Here is a 21,029-nt window from a genome sequence, read left to right on the forward strand (position 1 = left end):
AAAACGGTTTAATATGTTATTGTAAAAATAGAGACTAGAAGTTAAAGTGATAAGGAGAAATAGAATGTAAATTCATTTTTTATATATTTATTCAATTTTTTCTCTGTACTTGACGACAGCTTCTGTGTAAATTTATGTTTGACGCGCAAGATCTAAAGCTGCGTTTACACCAAAGTTAATAACATAACTTTGATAACTTAATCCATATAGATTCTATTAGTAGATTGAACATAACTTATCATACACATGATGAACATATTTATGTGTTTGTCAAGTTCCGTTCAATCTAATAGAATCTATGAGGATTAAGACCCAGCTTTATATTCATGTACCTATATGAATCAAATAAATGAATTATTATTATGTAAAGAAAATTAATAAAAGCATCAATTTTTCATTGTAGCAAACATTTTAATACTCAGGAATTTTAAAAACAAGTTCCAATATCTTCTCAATCATGCTTTTCCTATTGCGAGTAACTGTGGACCTCATAATGTCCAGTTTCTTCCTGGTTTCCATGTCGATTCTCGCCGTGATTTTGGCGCGAAGAGCCGCATGTTTATTCTCAAAATTCTGAAACTCCCTTTCTCTCTCCTGCCGATACTGCTCTATTTCAGCCAAAGCTTCAGTTTTGGCCAGTTTCAGTTTACGCTCGCGACGTTTCTTTGCTTCGGCGACTTTTTCTGCCGCTATTTTCTCGGCGTCTAATAACTGCCTGATGCAGGGTGTCACAGGAACTGACGTCATCGTGAAACGTTCGGTACACTTGCTATGAAGAGAAGTCAGTATAAATCGTCAATCGCTTAGTGGAGGTCTCCAAGATATTGAGTACTGGTACTGAAAACTAGACCTCTTCGATCAAGATTGTTATTGAATTATCAATTGGATTATTATCTTGACTTTAAAATTGTTGATTATTAATTATTATTTAGACTTCAAACCTACACCTCTCCAATCAAAATTGTTATTGAATTATCAATTAAATTGTTATTTTGGGGACTTCATCACTAAGTGATCAAAGTCATCATAGAGTCAATCTCTAAGTAATTGTTTTGATTGAATTAACATTGTATTCAGCAAATCATCATTGCTTCATACTTCTATCGAAACTATTACTCTGTCTCATAACGTTGAACCATTGAAGAGGAGAAGAATGAAAACTTTGAACTGTTAAGATCTAAAATTAGAAAGTTTGAATCAAGTAGGTAGTTTCAAAACAACAGGTTGCAAATGATTTTTAGGAAGAAGTACCTATTTATTGTATGAATAAAAAGTGTATAAATCTTTGCAAAGTAAAAACAAAAAAGGACGGTATATGGTAAGTGGTTTACCTTCTTTAGCACTATATTGCCACCAAGTCAAATCTTGAAGTCTTCAGGTTATGTAGGTTTGGTACTGTACTTGTTGATAGCTTGTGCTGGGCTATCTAGTTTCAAACTGTATAAAACTCTTTAAGAGACTGAACAGTGTTCGTTGTTTCAGCAATTCAGAAACTTTTCAACACACAAAAACTATAATATTTCAGTAATCAAGAAATACTTTCTCCCTGAAATACTATTTTTAATCTGATATAAATATTTATATTTTTTGCAAGAAGTTTCAAGCAGCTGTTTAAAATTAACGGAAAAATATGAAATTCAGAGATGATCAATAATAAAAGTTAATTAAGTATTTTTTACTTTCCTAGCCCTATTACCATAGGTAAGGAAAGTATTGCTTTCCGAAAAAATTAAGGTACCCTAATTTCTTAATTTCTATACGTTTCAAGGTCCCCTGAGTTCGAAAAAGTGGTTTTTGGGTATTGGTCTGTATGTGTGTGTTAAGCTGCGTACACATATTCGCGCTTCCAACCAGCACCGAGCACGCTCCTCCCTCGTACCACCATCGAACCACAGTCGCACCGCCCACGCACCCATCATGAACGTTATGGACGATGTTAGATCTTCTCGCGTTCCCCGGTCGAACCACTGTTGCTTGCCGGTCGATCATCAATCGCTCTGCTGGAGTGACGTTCGGTTGCGGAGCAGAGCGAAAGTCTGTACGCACCTTTAGAATATATGTGCGTCTGTGTACACGATATCTCATCTCCCAGTTAATGGAATGACTTGAAATTTGGAAATTCCTTACACTATAGGGATCTGACAGGAACAATTTCGATCAAATGCAATCCAAGATGGCGGCTAAAATGTCAAAAACAAGGTTTTTCGCGATTTTCTCGAAATCGGCTCCAATGATTTTGATCAAATTTATACCTGGAATAGTCATTGATAAGCTCTATCAACTGCCACAAGTCCCAAATCTGTAAAACTTTCAGGAGCTCCGCCTCATCTATGCAGTTTGATTTTAGATTCTTAATTATCAGCCTTCATATACAATTTAAACAAAAAATTTCAAATGGGAAAGATTGAGCATGAAAATCTCTGCAATTAATGTCCAGTAACATTTCCACCTAAAATTGAAAATAAGCTTGAAATCGAGAAAATGTGATTATCCAATTGCAAACTGTTGATACTGTTGGTTCCATTTCAGGGAACACCTTCGAGTTAGATCATTATTTCGGTAATGTTCACACTAATAAGCACATTGAACCCATGGTATTGAAGACTTGTATTACTGATCACTATGTTACTTCTCTTAGGGTTCGTTGTGAAATAGACTTGACTAACAATGCTGCTCAGTTGCCACTTGTTGCCACCAGGCTCGATTATGATAGGCTTTTGTCTCTTATCCAGTCTGAGGGCTGGCAGTCTGTATTTTCTAGTAGGGATGTTAATGTTTCAACAGATAACTTTGTTGCAACTCTACAAAGCTATATTGAAAAATCCACTATAAATGTAGCCAAATCTAGTTCGAGGTTTAAAAAAATCAAGCCATGGATTACTCAAGGTTTAGTATTTTCTATTAGAAGAAAGCAAGCTCCATTTAAACAAATGTAAAAAGGAACCATTCAATTTAAATCTGAGAAATTATTTTAGAAGTTATCGAAATAGATTGACAGTCCTTATTAGAGAAGCTAAACGATTGTATTATAGCAGAAAAATTGAGGAGGCTGGAAATGATGTAAAACGGACTTGGAATGTAGTTAGGGAGGTAGCTGGTTGTAAAATAAGGAAGGAGTGTTTGGAAGAAATTGAAATTGATGGTAATGTCTATAGTGCTAGGGATAATCCCAATATATGTGCTAATGCTTTTAACGATTTTTTCATCTCTATAGGAGAGAAAATGGTACAAAATATTCCTAGTGAGCCTGGTGACGATTTGCAACCAGACAATCCCCACAATCCGCAAGATTATTTTACTTTTCAATATGTATCAGAGACTGAGGTTGTGGAGGCGATCGAGAGTCTTAGAGGTGCATCTGGGCCTGGTCATGATGGCATTACTGTATCTGTTTTAAAATCTGTTAAAAGTATTGTTGCCTCTCCACTCAAACACAATTTAATGTAAGTTTTGAACAAGGTATTTTTCCAGATTCTTTTAAAACAACTGTAGTAAAACCAATATTCAAATCACAAGACAAAAGGAAAATTATCAACTATAGACCTATAAGTTTACTTTCGAATTTGGCTGAAATAATTGAAAAATGTGTAAAGAGACAGCTACATAAATTTTTGGAAGTGAATAATATTCTGTCAAAAAATCAATTTGGTTTTAGAGAGGGGATGGGAACACAGGAAGCAATTGCTGCTTTTGTTCAAGAATCAATCTTAAACTTGGATGTAGGTAGGAGACAAATAGCTATTTTTCTTGATCTTGCCTTTGATACAGTTTGCCATGATCGTCTACTTGATTGTCTCCGTAGCCTTGGTCTTGAGGATGTGGCACTGGGATGGTTTTGCAGTTATTTAAAGAATAGGCAACAATGTGTTAGAGTCAATAACACTGTTAGTGAATATAAATCTGTTAAAATGGGAATCCCGCAGGGAACAGTGATTGGACCTTGCCTCTTCCTGATCTATATTAATGACTTTTGTAACCTTAATTTAATCAATGGGAAAATATTGTCATTTGCAGACAATGCAGTTTTAATTTTTCATGAAGAAAACTGGGCTAGCACATATGACTCAGCTGCTAGGGGACTGGGAGAAGTAAAAAAATGGCTTGATAGGAGAAAACTGACTCTGAATTTGTCCAAAACAAAATACATCTCTTTTTCCTTGAATATACAGAATCAGCCAGTTAATATGTCACTTGTTTTGCATTCTCCAAATTGTCTTAGTCATGTAGATTTAGGGTGTTCAGTTAATTGTAATAAAATAGAGAAGGTTGGCAGTATCAGATATCTTGGAGTAATGGTTGATCAGCATTTAAAGTGGGATGTACATTTGTCACAGCTTACTACACGATCTAGAAAACTTATTTATTTATTTGTGAAATTACGTTCTGTTTTGCCTATGAAAGTCATGAAGATAGTGTATTATGCACTGGCACAGTCATTGCTCCAATATGGTATTGTGGGTTGGGGTGGTGCATATACAAATGTTCTAAAACCAGTAAAAACAATACAAAATTTAATATTAAAAATTATTCTGAAAAAGAATAGAATGTATTCAACAAGATTGGCTTTTTTGGAATTTTCAGTTCTACCGATTAGACAGACATACCTGAAACACATCATATTATATTATAAGAAGCTATCACTTTTTCATTTCATTAATAGAACGGATTGTGCTATTACAAGACGGGAGGAGTCAGGTCTGGTTACTGTTCCTAGATTATTGACTACTGCTGGTCAGCGTAGCTTCATATATTTATCTCCATTATTTTTTAATATTCTTCCAAGTAATTTGAGAGGTTTGCTCGCCCAAAAAAACTTTGGACTACATTTGAAAAAGTATCTGGTTAGCTCTCATGGCTGGGATAGTGCCGAGAATTTCTGGATTACATTAGTATAGTAATTATTCCAATTGGATAGATTTCATTTTGTACCACATCCTATATCATGTTATACACTGGGCTAGGCAATATCAGGTCATTATTATAATTTACAAATTTTGTTGCATTCTAACACATATTGTATGTAAATATATTGATCTATTATAGCATCACTGATTTATCTTGTTTATTGAAAGGATTTGATTTTAGTTGTTAATGTATATACTGTAATGTTAATTAATAATAAGTAAGTAGTCAAAGTACGGCTGCTCCTTCCCCAAGCTCGAGCTTGCTCTTTTGGGGAAGTAGTTCCTTATGTTTATTTGTATTTCCTATTGATTCATTTTGTTGTTATATTTCTAAATTGTGAATTATTGTAATGCTTTTTCAAGGAATAAATAAATAAATAATATATATTAAACGATTCACTATGAAGAGATAGCAGACCTCATGTGTGTCTCCAGCGTTATTGCCCTGTCACCAGCTGGCTCAAATCTTTGAATAGTAGACTTGAGATGCGCGGGAACACTAGCGTCAGGTGATCAATTTTCATTACGGCAAGGAAAGTTGTGTGAGTGCGCCACACCAGATTTTTTTATTTCATCAAACAACTAGTTAAAAAAAAATTCAACACACTATTGTATCAAAGAAATTAATTGTGTTGTGTAATAAAATATATTATACTTGATAACTTCTATTATGTTTGAATTTCAGTATAGCCCTGAAAAAAGCGGACATTCAAATGCTATGCTAGTGAAATTCACTTTAATCTGCGTTTACAGCAAAGCTATTAACAAAATGTTAATAACTGAATCCTCATAGATTCTATTCGATTGAACGAAACTTGACATACACATATGTTTATCATGTGTATGATAAGTTATGTTTAATCTAATAGAATCTATAAGGATTAAGTTATTAACATTTTGTTAATAACTTTGGTGTAAACCCAGCTTTAGACTATTAGCAGCATTCGTTGAATGAGGAGCAATTATGTTATTTGGAAGAAATGCTGCTGACCGTTTGAAGTAAATCTCACTGGAGATCTTCAGCATTCATAGATAAGAGACCAGTTAAGGGCCACATCCACAATCTACATTCAAAGCTAAAACACTATCACTTGAATATTCCTTGAGATATGATGGAATTATCATAATGCGATTCATTCCCTGTTTAAACAAACAACAGTTTAAAACAAGATTGTGCACATACACCTTAAGGTGCGTACAGATATACGCGCCGCGAACATGAGCAATTCACTTTTAATCAGCTGATTATATCTGCATTTTTACAGAAACGGTAAGATACAGATATAAAAAGCTTGGCATCAGCTGATTAAAAGTGAATTGCTCATGTTCGCGGCGCGTAAATCTGTACGCACCTTAACATTACTATGACATGTGGTGGCAACGTTAGTAGACAGAAGGTTGTTCACTCACAGGTGTAAGATTCGAAGTGGTGGGGGGAATGCCAGCGTGCACATGTTCTACCTACGAGAATCGAAATATCTCATCCCCGAAATTCACAAGCTGATGTATAGCCAAACTACAAAATATAAACATGACCTAGAAGATAAAGAAACCTTAAGGGTTTGAAAGGGAAGGTTAGGAGGTGGGTTTTTTGCTTTTATATTGCAGAATGCTTGTATTATTCAATTTTTTTGATAATTATTGTAAAGCCGAATTAGAAAGCTTGCATGTCAGAAAATGTTTGTGTTACATAATTTGACTATAGGTCACCGTATGATTTTCAAGAATGCGATATTCTGCCTACTCTGTACTACAGCCTACGTCACGGCTGCAGTTCCCCCACTCCAATTGCATTTCAACTAAAATACTATAGATGAGTGACCAACCTTCTGTCTACTAACTTTGATGTGGTGGAGCAACTGGAGTGAGATTCATTTTAAACTATCAGAAGTGGTTGGATGATAAGCACAATGTTTATAGAAATATATTTTCATAGACCTGGAGAACCACATGATAAAAAACTTGATGCTACTTCAAAGCAATGCGTGAAGTTTACAATGAATCTCTCACTACCATCTTAGTTCAACACAATAAAACACAGTTTGCTGAATTGTACGAAAATATATATTTAAAACAATTCGCTAACAATGTCAAGATCAAAATTATAAAAACATTCACAGGCTGAACCCTGATAGATACAATGTTGTTCAGGTAACAATAGAATACAAATATAGTCAACACTACATTCCAGCTACATAACATGAACATAAAGCTATACAATTAGTTTTGAACCAATAAGAACACATAAAGCTTTGTAAAAAAGAAAATATATCCCATTTTGACAGCTACAAACTCTTCAATCTTCTACAAAACAGACTAGCAAACAAACACGAATAAATTTGTACGTGAAAGACAATATTATTGTACGTTGGAATTGGCGAGTAAATCACTACCAGGAATGCTAAAGTCATATGAAAAGAAGATAAAGTTAATTAAAAAAAATATACAACTGAATAAAAATGTTTCAACTCAACAACACCTCCGGTTATTAAAAGAAACGAGCTTGAATAATTCATTTAAAATAAAGTTCAACGTCTTGAAAACTATCAAATTGGTGATGCAAACTTTTAAAAATAACCAAATTTTGATGAAAGATTGGAACAATGTATCAACATTATTGAAACAAAAACAAAGCTCATCCCCAATTTTCCACCCCGAGCGTAAGACCATGATGTCATGTACAAAATTACTAGCTTACCATATCAAAATTTTTCTCTATATCTTTTAGGATTCCCAAAAATAGAAGAACGATTCGTTTTTCAAGATAATTACAACCAATAATTTATACTTGTAAAATATTTAAAGCTTTATAACATATTTATAATAAACTTCAAAACTGTAGAAACAATAACTAATATAATATTACTTAAAAAAAAAATATTTATTCAAAAAGGTGAAACGGTTGAAACTTTACAATTTTATTGTAAATAACAATAAATAATAAATAAAATATTACAAATCAGTTGTAGTTCTACAATTTTATTGTAATTGAATAATGAAATTGAATCAAGTCTGAATATCATTCAAAATAATTAGACCAAATTATATTTAGTCCTACTCTATTAAAGGGACAAACAAAGATTTCAATATATTTTTTAGTACAACTGGAAATAATTCCATCCTAATTAATTTAGCCTCATCTCTCACACTACTGAGGTAATTATTGCTATTTACAATGTAGCACTTCCAAATGCATAATTCAAGAAGATTTACTAGATTCCACCATTATATACACCGTTCAAGTGTCACCTTAGGTATAATATCTTCATCTTTACATCAACAATTTAGAAGATTATTATACCACAATTATTTAGACACCTTCCAGAAGCAAACTTAGGCATAAAATCGTATCATATTTGAACAATAATTTACAAAAATATCGATGAACCGTTGTTCAAACATACGCTTCAGCGGAAACCTTAGTCTTGACCACATGTGAGGCACTATCAGACGCTAAAAGCGAGGCCGGATTCTCTAGATAACCTTGCAGAACCTCCATAAAAGCGGCAACGTCGCCTTCAGACAATGCTCTCGCGTCATAAGACAGTGTTGCCATCACCGTTGCCGCTCTACCATCAAGCTTTACATAGGGTTGTCCCCCACCCACAGCTAATATCGCAATTTGGGGCGGATTTATGATAGCGCTAAACTCAGTGATCCCAAACATACCTAGATTAGAAATCGTGAAACTACCCCCTTGAAATTCGTGTAACTGTAGTTTACCCTCACGCGCTCTACCGGCCAACTCCCGAATCTCCTCCGAAATCTGATCAACCGTTTTCATATCCGCCGACTTCAATATCGGAGTTATCAACCCGTTGGGCGTTGCAACGGCCACCGAAATATCAACCCCATTGTAAGCTGTAATCTGGTCGTTAACGTACAACTTGCTAACGAACGGACTCTGTTTCAACGAGCGCGCAACCGCTTTCACAACGAAATCGTTGACGGAGACGTTGACGCCAACGTTTTTCAACTGTTTACGCAACGTTAACAACGAGTCGATCTCGGCCTGGAGTGTGGAATAGGCGTGCGGGATTTCGCTCTTCGATTGCGTCAACCGTTTCGCGATCGTTAAACGCATCGACGTTATTTCAACGTCTGTGTAACCGGTCTTCTTCCTACCTACAACGGTAGGTTGTGATGTCGAGGAGGAGGTGGAAGTAGAGGTGGATGTAGATGTGCTATCTCCAGGGAGTGGCACCTGCACAGGTGGTTTAGGTTGGAGGTTTTTGTCGGTGATGTATTTCAAGACGTCTGCTTTTAGTATGCGACTATTTTTTCCAGTGGCTTCAATCTCCTTGCCGGTCAGATGGTATTGTTCTAGTAGTGCTCTCACTGCTGGGCCAAATAAACTGTAAACAATGAAAAATAGGGTTAAAATAAAATATAAACTTTATCAAAATTGAATGTAACTGTTATTTGAGTGAAAGTACAGATTACAACTTTTTCATAAAAATATTCAATTAACAAGGGTATTTTTTATAGGAGACAAAGTACACATACTGGTACTGGATGGAAATGTTTCGGATAACTTATAATAACCCTTTCATAAGTAAGTTATTCAATTAGGCGGATTTCACAGCAAAGCTGGGCTGGGCCGAGCCGAGCCGGGCGGAGCAATGCGATGCCGAGCGGAATCTGCCTGCGTTCGCACTGAAGCCGATTGCTGATTTGCTTTTTAAGACATTTTTCAAGTTAAAAACACAAATACTGTGCAACTCACTACGTGGGAAGATCGAACTAAACTGAAAGAAACAGAATCCGCTTGGTCGAAAACGCTCGAGTTGGGCGTCAAGCCGACTGCACAAATCCGCTCGGCTCGGCCCGGCGTTGATTTGAATTATCCCGACTAAATCCTGAATAGTTAGCGAGCAAGCGGATTCCGCTCGGCCCAGCTTTGCTGTGAAACCCCACCTAGAAAGGCTAATTTTCAATCTATTTGACAGTAATTCTGTCAAAAAAGAATAATTTATTTTATTCACCTTCGAAATATGTCATTTTATAACCTGGAAATGAATTCTAATATGAGATTGAATAGTCTGGTATTCCATTATATTTTTTAATAGCCTACAAACTATATGACACATTGCGAAGGTAGAAAAGGATGCATTTATCTGTTTTGTCTAATGTCAGAGGAGGATGGCAAATCAATGTTAATCAGAAGCTGACATTGAAACATGAATCTCACTCAGGATATTGTTTCTTTCCAGTGGATTGAGTTTATCTCTTCTTATAATAGCATCATACTATTACTTTTGTTAGAATAGTAGACGACACCCGTATGCTTTTTGTAATGAATAAAGATAATTATAATTGAAATTTGAATAATTCAAATTTGAAACTGGAATTAATGAACAGACAAACAGTTGATATAAGGGAGATTCACGTTATAATGACAGTATCAACACAATATGATACAGTATCATATCAACTAGATACACAACACTATGATTTGATACATTCGCTATCTGCTTTGTCGAAAGATACACAAGGATAGCAACACCAATGTTAATCAAATACCGCCACTATAACGTGGGGTTCAGTATAGCTTACCCATGCAACTGATGAGCAACGGCGGGAGCTGGCGATCCCACAGTGGGACTTGGAGGAGTGGGGGCTGAACCCACACTGGGTGTTTCCGCCTGGGCCCCACCCATAGCAGGAATCTGCACATCTGTCCAGTCCTCTCCTTCAGCCACCACTAGAGCTATCAACTGTCCCACCTGAGCTTTCGTTTGAGCTGGTACCTGGGCAACAATACAACAAACTTATATATTTATCTTCATTTTGAACAATATACAATACACAACATAATCGTAGATCAGTTCTTATCGATTATTAAACGATAATCCAAATAAATGCTGTAATTCACCCCGAAGCTACTGCAAATATTGACAACAGGTTAAACAGATAGATGGAAATTCGATGAGCGCTTCTATTCAAAAATTATTTGTCAGCCCGGGAATCGAACCTAGTACCTCCTAATTGCCGGTCAGGAATGCTTACCCTTACATCAAACCGACAATCTCTGGATAATTTCCATCTGTAGACTGGCTGGCCGCTATGTCTTAGTATAAAATGAGCGCTGCTATCCACAGATTGTCGGTTTGGTGTAAGGGTAAGCATTCCTGACCGGCAATTAGGAGGTACTGGGTTCGATTCCCGGGCTGACAAATAATTTTTGAATAGAAGCGCTCATCTAGTTGTTTACCCTGTTGTCAATATTTGCAGTAGCAGAAGTCTTCGGGGTGAATTACAGCATTTAATTTGGATTTTCGTTTAATAATAATTAATTCATTAGCATTTGAATAATTGCAATATCACAGTAATTTCCATCTGTAGTTCTTATCGACAAAAACTAAAGAACCGACTTTCGTTTGATCCGGTACCTGGGTAATAAAGGAAATAAACTCTCGATAAAATTTGTTGAACACATTATTGTTGATGAGTCTGTTGTAAAACTTCTCCATAATATTAAAAAACACCATCTTAAGTTAGTTTGGTTGTGAAACCCACTTCTATTAATTTAATTACAGAACTGCAATTCCAACATTACCAGAAGTAATGCAGTTACAGGACTGTGTTAAATCCAACACATCTTCAGCTATACTAAGAAACTTAGTTGTAAGAGAAATTCTAATCATCTTTCTTTTGCACAATAAAAAATACACAGAAGGTTCTTAGCTGGTTAATCTTTATTAGTGCAACAAAAGTCGAGAATCAACTATGGTGAGGTCCACGTTATAATGGCAGTGGAGAAAGATAGGAGAACAACGTTGCCGAACCTCTGTCTTGTCAATTCCTTCTATAGACGGAAGCTGATACAGGTTTATTGTTGTAATATTAACTGTTAATTCACGTTTAAAATAATCAATTATATTTTTAAATAATTTAATAATGAATTTTCATAATTAAGATGAAATATTTTGTTAATTATTAGATCAACATTGTTAAAAGACGACCTGGCAACAGAGCAGAGCGAGAAAGAGATAGCACTATCCGCTTTGTTGAATAATAGACAAGTAGACAAGGATAGCAATACCATTGCTAATCAAACACTGCCATCATAACGTGGACCTCAATATAGGCAAATTTGTATCATTAGATACACTTGTTTCACCCTCCAATCTATCTAATAATTTGCTATTACTACATGCAGACTAGGCTCAGTCGGGAATAAATCGGGGTTAGATACCAATCATGAGATGAGATAGGAACACAATTACTGTCAGGCTAGACACGACACGTTTAGTCACAATACTTCACATGTCTGCTTATGAAGATATATGTCTAATTGAAATTGTCACCTGGTCATACGGGACATATATATATATGAATCATATATTTATCTCATATTGATCAGGATTGTAGAGTTTTTAAATTGAAAGTTCAACAGTATTTTGTCTTTGAACAATCTTTGTCATCGACAGAAAGATTGTTTATTTTATTTGTTGTCAATATTAACGTTAGCTTCTCTCTGTGTCTAATAACAAACGTGCCGCTTTTGCGACAGATAAAAATATGCACTTGAAATGGCTTTCATGTTTGGCATTGACTGAGTTTATATTAAAACCCTAAATTTAGCTTTTGGGCAGAGTTCGTTCGTGAAAACTGTGAGTAAAGTTCTGGTGAAAGGGATAGATTTTGCTCTTGTTTTATAATACAGTTTTCCTGTCACAGTTCGGGCAGTTTAAAGAGAATTGCATTATTGAAGTAAGACGGGATCCGAACCAATTTCATTAGATCAGTTATTTTGATTTTTTAACTAATAATTGACGTCGCGTTTCAACCAGTGAATGCCAAAGAGGGAAGCCATCTTCAAAAGGTAGGTGTAATCCTTTTTGAGTTTTCTTTTTATATTTTCCATAACAACAAAGATTGTATCTTTAGCAGCAGCGAGTAGTTTCCCCATTAATTTCATTTTATTATTGTTTCCTTTAGAATAAAGTAATCTTGATTGTTTAAATGTAAATATCAAATTTAATGTAAATTTGTGGCGTCTTTCCCCACCGTTCCTAATTTTCCTTACACAATGACTAATCAGTGTGAGTTGCACCACAAGCAACTACTGTATGTGAAGTATTGTGACTAAACGTGTCTTGTCTTGTCTTGACTAACTGGTGTGCGAATAGCCTAAAAATCAATTCAAAGACCAAGATGCATACCAATATTTTTGCGAGAACTCCCTCATCGTCTACTTCCATATGGACATGACAGCTTTGTCCGTCTGGATCTCGCAGAGCACATCACCGGGAGACAGCTTTTCACCTTCCTTCTTCAGCCAAGAGACAATTTCGCCCTCCGACATTGTAGGAGATAGGGCTGGCATCATCACGCTTGTACCAGGGACTGCAATATCAAACAAATTCATTAAAACTCCTGATTTAATCATATTCATTCAATTTGAATTCTTTATTACTCTGTATTAATACAAAGTATTTAAGAATGAATATCAAGGTCCTACCATAGAGAAAAGATTGCATAAGAAGATATCCAATGGTATAGCTTGTATATGTTCCAAATTCCAAGACGTTATTTTGTCGAATCAAGCCGATTACTGTCCATTATTACTGGTTTGTTAGGAGTGTTAGGCTCGCCGCAAAGTAGACCCACGCTAATCCACAAAAAGAACCCACGCCTTGGGATGTTTTGTAAACCATTGCTATAGAATTATTCATAATCAATCAGCTGACAAATGGATTATACATTGCATGAATTACACAGATGTCTGGAGAAGCTTAGCAATGGTTTACAAAACATCCTACGGCGTGGGTTGGAGTTGCGTGGATTAGCGTGGGTCTACTTTGCGGCGGACCTAAGCACTACCTCCGTAAACAAAGCCGAAGTGCATTCGTGTGACGTCAGCACAGGTAGGGCTCCTACACAAATAAAAATTCGTTGATTTCAGCTGATCTATATCAGCTAGTTTTTTGTATTGGTGTAGGAGCCCTACCTGTGCTGACGTCACACGAATGCACTACGGCTTTGTTTACGGAGGTAGTGACCTAAGAGTGTAATAACGGCACAGTATGAGAGACTACCAGCGCTACATAGCTTCACCAAAAACAACTACTAAGACTATCCGTTTGAGTAAACATTAAGAATTGGAACATGAACGCCCTATACCTTCTTATACTAACTTTTATCTATGGTCCACTATACAATACTAGTCACATTAAACTTGAGGTCCAATTTTTCAGAGGCGACTCTAGCCGCTTAGCTACAGCTATTAACGTTTGTAGTCTATCATACTGCATATTATTGTAGGCTTTAGTCTACATACATAGACTTCAATAATGCACAGTAATATATCATTTACCCCGTCAATGAGCCTCACGACCGGGACCGACAGTCTACGTCCCCATCCGATAACACGGGAGTGGAATGGCCAAAAAACGTTTGGTGATGAGCGGGTTTGAACCGGGGATCTCTAGGCTGCTAAGCAAGCACTCTATCCACTAGACCACGGATCACTTCAAGAGATAGGAGTGGCCGTAGTCGAGTGGATCAGATGCTGGCTTTATGATTCAGAGGCCCGGGTTCAAATCCCGGCCCGGGCAAGATATTTATCTCGGGCCACTCCCGTGTTTCGGATGGACACGTTAAGCCGTCGGTCCCGGCTGCCTAAAAAGCAGTCGTTAGGTCATGTCAGAGGCCCTGAAATTGATCAGCTGCGACCTGAAAACTCTGACACCAGACCTGAGCCAGCCAGGTCACTCGATATTATTATTATTATTACTTCAAGAGATCAAGCCTGTTGTTTCTTTCCCAATCACTCGTAATGAGTTGAGAATGATATTGCATCTATAGTGAGGTACACGTTATAATGGCAGTAAAGAAAGATAGCAGAACAACGTTGCCGATCCTCTGTCTTGTCAATGCCTTCTATAGACGATAGCTGATACAGGTTTATTAATGTAATATTAACTGTTCATTCTCGTTGAAAATATTCAAAGATATTTTATCAAGCAAGAAATTATATTTTTCAATCATTTCATAATGAATTTTCATAATCAAGATTAAATATTTTGTTGATTACTTATATTTCTAAATTCTTAAAAGACGATCTGGCAACAGAGCAAAGCGAGAAAGAGATAGCGCTATCCGCTTTGTTGTATGATAGACAAGGATAGCAATACCATTGCTAATCAAACACTGCCATTCTAACGTGGACCTCACTATATGATTGTATAAATGATTGAATACAATAAATAAATGAGTTAAGAGGCTCAATGACAGAGCGTACTATGCATGGCCTCCACGTTCTCTCAACTCAACACTGAGTTGATTTAATGATTCAATACATGTTGACTAAATGATTTAATACAATAAATAAATGAGTTAAGAGGCTCAATGACAGAGCCTCCATGCATGGCCTCCACGTTCTCTCAACTCAACACTATAAAATTTTCACCTTTCTGACTTTACCTCACCATAGCAAGTCGATAGATGGATAATAATGATTTTTTGAAATTATAATGAATTGTTTCTCACCACTGCCACCAGACGGAGCTGCAGCTACAGAAGAGGGGGCTGGGGAGGAGGCTTCTCCACTGCCCGCCCCACCACTGGGAACCTCAGCCGTTTTCCAGTCTTCCCCCTCTGCTACGATAAGGGCTATCAGGGTACCGACCTGCACCTCTCCTTCGCCGGAAGGCACCTGAAAAAAATCATCAAAAAATAATAGAAAATAGTGGAGATATTTACACAAAAATGAGAAAACTTAACCTCACATAGTTAGGCTATCAGTTAACCAAATGTATAATATTAAATAAAAGCCACTATAGTGAGGTCGATGTTATAATAAAAAAAAAAAAAAAAAAATAAATAAATTCGTATGGCTTTTGTTGGTGGGGAGTTCCCTTTCGGGAATGTTCCACCGCCTGAATATATAATTTAAGCCATCAATGGGCCTTACGACTGTCATACTTCAGCCGGGACCGACAATTTAACGTGCCCATCCGATAACACGGGAGTGATCTGGTTAAAAAACTTTTGGTAATGAGAGGGGTTCGAACCCGGGATCTCTATGCTGCTACGCAAGCACTCTATCCACTAGACCACGGATCACTCCGATGTTATAATGACAGTATTTGATTAACATTGGTGTTGCTATCCTTGTCTATCATTCGACAAAGTGGATCGCACTATCCTTTTCTAGTTCCGCAATGTTCCTAAGTTAGATCGTTTTTATCAATCTGGAAATATAATTATTAAGAAAATATATTATCATAATTCCGGAAATTCATTATTTAATAATTGAAACATATATTCTCTTGACTAATAAAATATAATTGATTAAAACAAGAATGAACGAAAGTTCATATTATATGATACTAGCTTACCCGGGGAACTTCGTACCGCCAAAAAATCGATGTATCTCATGTCACACTTGAATTTATTTGGTGGATCATGAAATTTATCTGACAATCAATATTTTTATTTACATCTCAATACGGACTTACTATGTGCATACAACTACCGTTTTAATACCAGTAAACAATTTTATCACAGAGTGACGTGTTTATTACAGCTGGTAAGTTCAGATGCTAAATCATATTATCACAACATGATCTTCCCGTTCTACGTTAGCCGCTCGGCCGACAATTTCGAAAACATAGGTCTGTGAAATGGATAATTATATCATAATTATTAGTCCCATTGTTGAAATTTCTGGTTAGAAACTATCCCCAATATTCACACAACATAGTCCCAAAGTTTCATGCCGTTCTGTCAAGTAGTTTTCGAGTCTATAGGGAACTAACAAACTAACACACAAACAGACATTCATTTTTACATAAACTAACAAACTAACACACAAACAGACATTCATTTTTACATAAACTAACAAACTAACACACAAACAGACATTCATTTTTACATAAACTAACAAACTAACACACAACAAGACATTCATTTTTACATAAACTAACAAACTAACACACAAACAGACATTCATTTTTACATAAACTAACAAACTAGCACACAAACAGACATTCATTTTTACATAAACTAACTAACTAACACACAAACAGACATTCATTTTTACATAAACTAACAAACTAGCACACAAACAGACATTCATTTTTACATAAACTAACAAACTAACACACAACAAGACATTCATTTTTACATAAACTAACTAACTAACACACAAACAGACATTCATTTTTACATAAACTAACAAACTAACACACAAACAGACATTCATTTTTACATAAATAAAGATACAGTTATCAGCTAGCCTCTATAAACCACAGTGGCAAATCAGAGAATCGACAACTCTGTTCTCTTATTTTTCTTCACTGATATTATAACGTGGACCACACTATAGGAAGAAATTGATTGGCCTGAAGCTGTATTATTAGAGTTCATCAAGAAGAGTGTACGGAGCCGACTATTAAGCTATAGAACTTTTATGAACTTTACTTTCAAGAACTTCATGAAATTGAATTTTTACTCTTCACTTTTCTGTACGAATCCAGCTTTAGTCTTCTATCAATAATATAGTCGTCTTTGACAATTAATCTTCTATTAAAATGAGAGAGAACTGTTTACTTCAAGAGACGATTAAAGAGCCATCTTCTTCAGAAGACATAGGCCTACTACTCCATAAATAATTTTTGGGAGGACGTCTACTCTCTGATGATCAGATGAATCAAATCACGACCACGGCTGCAAGGCCGGATTTAAAGGCCGGTCTATTAGAATTTCCACAAGTATGCAAGTAACAGAAATTTCAACCTTTTTATCGTCACTGAACCGTCTGTACAAGAGAGGTATTCAATCAGTCTATTAACAATTATCCTATACTATTAAACGAGCAATTTCTGTTTATATGTTTAGATGTTTATATGTCTTTATTTCACCGGATCTCGAAAACGGCTCTAACGATTCTCACGAAATTCAGAACATAGTAGGTTTATAATATGAAAATTCGATTGCACTATGTCTCATCCCTGGGAAAAATCGCTGAAGGAGATTAAAAAGAATAATTATTATTCATCCTTGGAAAAACAGCTGATAATAATTATTTCGTCGTCTGTTGATGATGGAAGTGAGTGAGCGAGTTCATGTGTGTGGGACAAAATTATGACTCAGCTGTTGAACTTTTGTAATCATTCAAACAGATACTTAGTGCCGGTTGCAAAAAAGCCGGGTTATCTTCAATCCTGATTAATTCCAGTAGATACATCTTTTGAAATGGTCTTCTCTGATTTGGTTCACGTTAAATTAATCAGGATTAAAATTCAAACGGCTTTTGTGCAACCGGGCCTTTGTGAGGGTAATTTATGCATTCCTCTGGGAATTAATTACCGTACTGTTATTAGATAGAAAATGTCTGTATGAACTATGTAAGCTATATTATTATAATTCCTTCTTTCGTAATAAATTTCTTATGCTTTTGTACTCCAGAGCGAAGCTCGGTCCCCGATATTTAACATAAAATACAATAAATCAATAGTCCAACAAAAAAATGACTCACCATAATTTTAGCAAGTATTCCCTCCTCCTCAGTCTCAAACGCCATGACAGCTTTGTCAGTTTGTATCTCGCACAGAACATCACCCGGTGAAATCGTATCTCCCTCCTTCTTCAACCACTTCACAATGGTGCCTGCTGTCATTGTTGGAGACAGAGAGGGCATCTTTATCTCCTGTCCAAGGACTGTGAACATGTCAAAACAAAAATTACTTTCAAGCTAGGATTGCTTTGCAGTTTGGATTGCCGACTATTATTGAATTCTGAACTATTTGATGAATAGAGAGTGATACTGTAGAGAAAAGATAGGAAAGTACTGTGATTTTGTGATACTGTATCGCATAGTGTTGATACTGTATCACAGTTATAGCATAGATAAACGATAGGATAAGAAGATACCCCATGGCTTGTAGAATTCATTCAAAGTTTGGAAGTTTTGTATCAAATGTTGGTGTATCAAGTTGAGATGATACTGTATCATATTGTGTTGATCCTGTATCATTTTGTGATACTGTATCATTCAGGGTATTTTCATCATAGAGAAAATCATGGAGTAGATTTATTTATTAGGTTAGCACAAACAATACAATGATCGGAAAAGAAAAAACAGGCATTCATTTTTACATAAACTAACAAACTAGCACACAAACAGACATTCATTTTTACATAAACTAACTAACTAACACACAAACAGACATTCATTTTTACATAAACTAACAAACTAACACACAAACAGACATTCATTTTTACATAAATAAAGATACAGTTATCAGCTAGCCTCTATAAACCACAGTGGCAAATCAGAGAATCGACAACTCTGTTCTCTTATCTTTCTTCACTGATATTATAACGTGGACCACACTATAGGAAGAAATTGATTGGCCTGAAGCTGTATTATTAGAGTTCATCAAGAAGAGTGTACGGAGCCGACTATTAAGCTATAGAACTTTTATGAACTTTACTTTCAAGAACTTCATGAAATTGAATTTTTACTCTTCACTTTTCTGTACGAATCCAGCTTTAGTCTTCTATCAATAATATAGTCGTCTTTGACAATTAATCTTCTATTAAAATGAGAGAGAACTGTTTACTTCAAGAGACGATTAAAGAGCCATCTTCTTCAGAAGACATAGGCCTACTACTCCATAAATAATTTTTGGGAGGACGTCTACTCTCTGATGATCAGATGAATCAAATCACGACCACGGCTGCAAGGCCGGATTTAAAGGCCGGTCTATTAGAATTTCCACAAGTATGCAAGTAACAGAAATTTCAACCTTTTTATCGTCACTGAACCGTCTGTACAAGAGAGGTATTCAATCAGTCTATTAACAATTATCCTATACTATTAAACGAGCAATTTCTGTTTATATGTTTAGATGTTTATATGTCTTTATTTCACCGGATCTCGAAAACGGCTCTAACGATTCTCACGAAATTCAGAACATAGTAGGTTTATAATATGAAAATTCGATTGCACTATGTCTCATCCCTGGAAAAATCGCTGAAGGAGATTAAAAAGAATAATTATTATTCATCCTTGGAAAAACAGCTGATAATAATTATTTCGTCGTCTGTTGATGATGGAAGTGAGTGAGCGAGTTCATGTGTGTGGGACAAAATTATGACTCAGCTGTTGAACTTTTGTAATCATTCAAACAGATACTTAGTGCCGGTTGCAAAAAAGCCGGGTTATCTTCAATCCTGATTAATTCCAGTAGATACATCTTTTTGAAATGGTCTTCTCTGATTTGGTTCACGTTAAATTAATCAGGATTAAAATTCAAACGGCTTTTGTGCAACCGGGCCTTTGTGAGGGTAATTTATGCATTCCTCTGGGAATTAATTACCGTACTGTTATTAGATAGAAAATGTCTGTATGAACTATGTAAGCTATATTATTATAATTCCTTCTTTCGTAATAAATTTCTTATGCTTTTGTACTCCAGAGCGAAGCTCGGTCCCCGATATTTAACATAAAATACAATAAATCAATAGTCCAACAAAAAATAACTCACCATAATTTTAGCAAGTATTCCCTCCTCCTCAGTCTCAAACGCCATGACAGCTTTGTCAGTTTGTATCTCGCACAGAACATCACCCGGTGAAATCGTATCTCCCTCCTTCTTCAACCACTTCACAATGGTGCCTGCTGTCATTGTTGGAGACAGAGAGGGCATCTTTATCTCCTGTCCAAGGACTGTGAACATGTCAAAACAAAAATTACTTTCAAGCTAGGATTGCTTTGCAGTTTGGATTGCCGACTATTATTGAATTCTGAACTATTTGATGAATAGAGAGTGATACTATAGAGAAAAGATAGGAAAGTACTGTGATTTTGTGATACTGTATCGCATAGTGTTGATACTGTATCACAGTTATAGCATAGATAGGATAAGAAGATACCCCATGGCTTGTAGAATTCATTCAAAGTTTGGAAGTTTTGTATCAAATGTTGGTGTATCAAGTTGAGATGATACTGTATCATATTGTGTTGATCCTGTATCATTTTGTGATACTGTATCATTCAGGGTATTTTCATCATAGAGAAAATCATGGAGTAGATTTATTTATTAGGTTAGCACAAACAATACAATGATCGGAAAAGAAAAAACAGGCTATTGCCCAAAACTTTTTCAA

The 21,029-nt window shown here is 35.8% G+C and overlaps 1 protein-coding gene and 1 pseudogene across 1 annotated transcript; both read right to left on the minus strand.

The window, feature by feature from the left end:
* Nucleotides 1-312: 312 nt before the first annotated feature.
* On the minus strand, nt 313-1,589 carry LOC120355273 (V-type proton ATPase subunit G-like). Its single transcript, XM_039443620.1, has 2 exons — nt 1,332-1,589; nt 313-844 (listed from the first exon to the last, which is right to left on the minus strand). The coding sequence occupies exon 2, from the start codon at nt 745-747 to the stop codon at nt 412-414; it is 336 nt and encodes a 111-aa protein (XP_039299554.1). The 5' UTR covers nt 748-844; nt 1,332-1,589; the 3' UTR covers nt 313-411.
* Nucleotides 1,590-6,945: 5,356 nt separating this feature from the next.
* LOC120355134 lies at nt 6,946-20,590 on the minus strand (annotated as a pseudogene).
* Nucleotides 20,591-21,029: the final 439 nt, after the last annotated feature.

This window comes from Nilaparvata lugens, chromosome Y (assembly GCF_014356525.2).
Source record: "Nilaparvata lugens isolate BPH chromosome Y, ASM1435652v1, whole genome shotgun sequence".
In the NCBI taxonomy this organism is placed as follows: domain Eukaryota; kingdom Metazoa; phylum Arthropoda; class Insecta; order Hemiptera; family Delphacidae; genus Nilaparvata; species Nilaparvata lugens.

Coding starts and splice junctions, on each gene's coding strand:
- LOC120355273 (XM_039443620.1), bottom strand. CDS start 747: ATGACGTCAGTTCCTGTGACACCCTGCATCAGGCAGTTATTAGACGCC.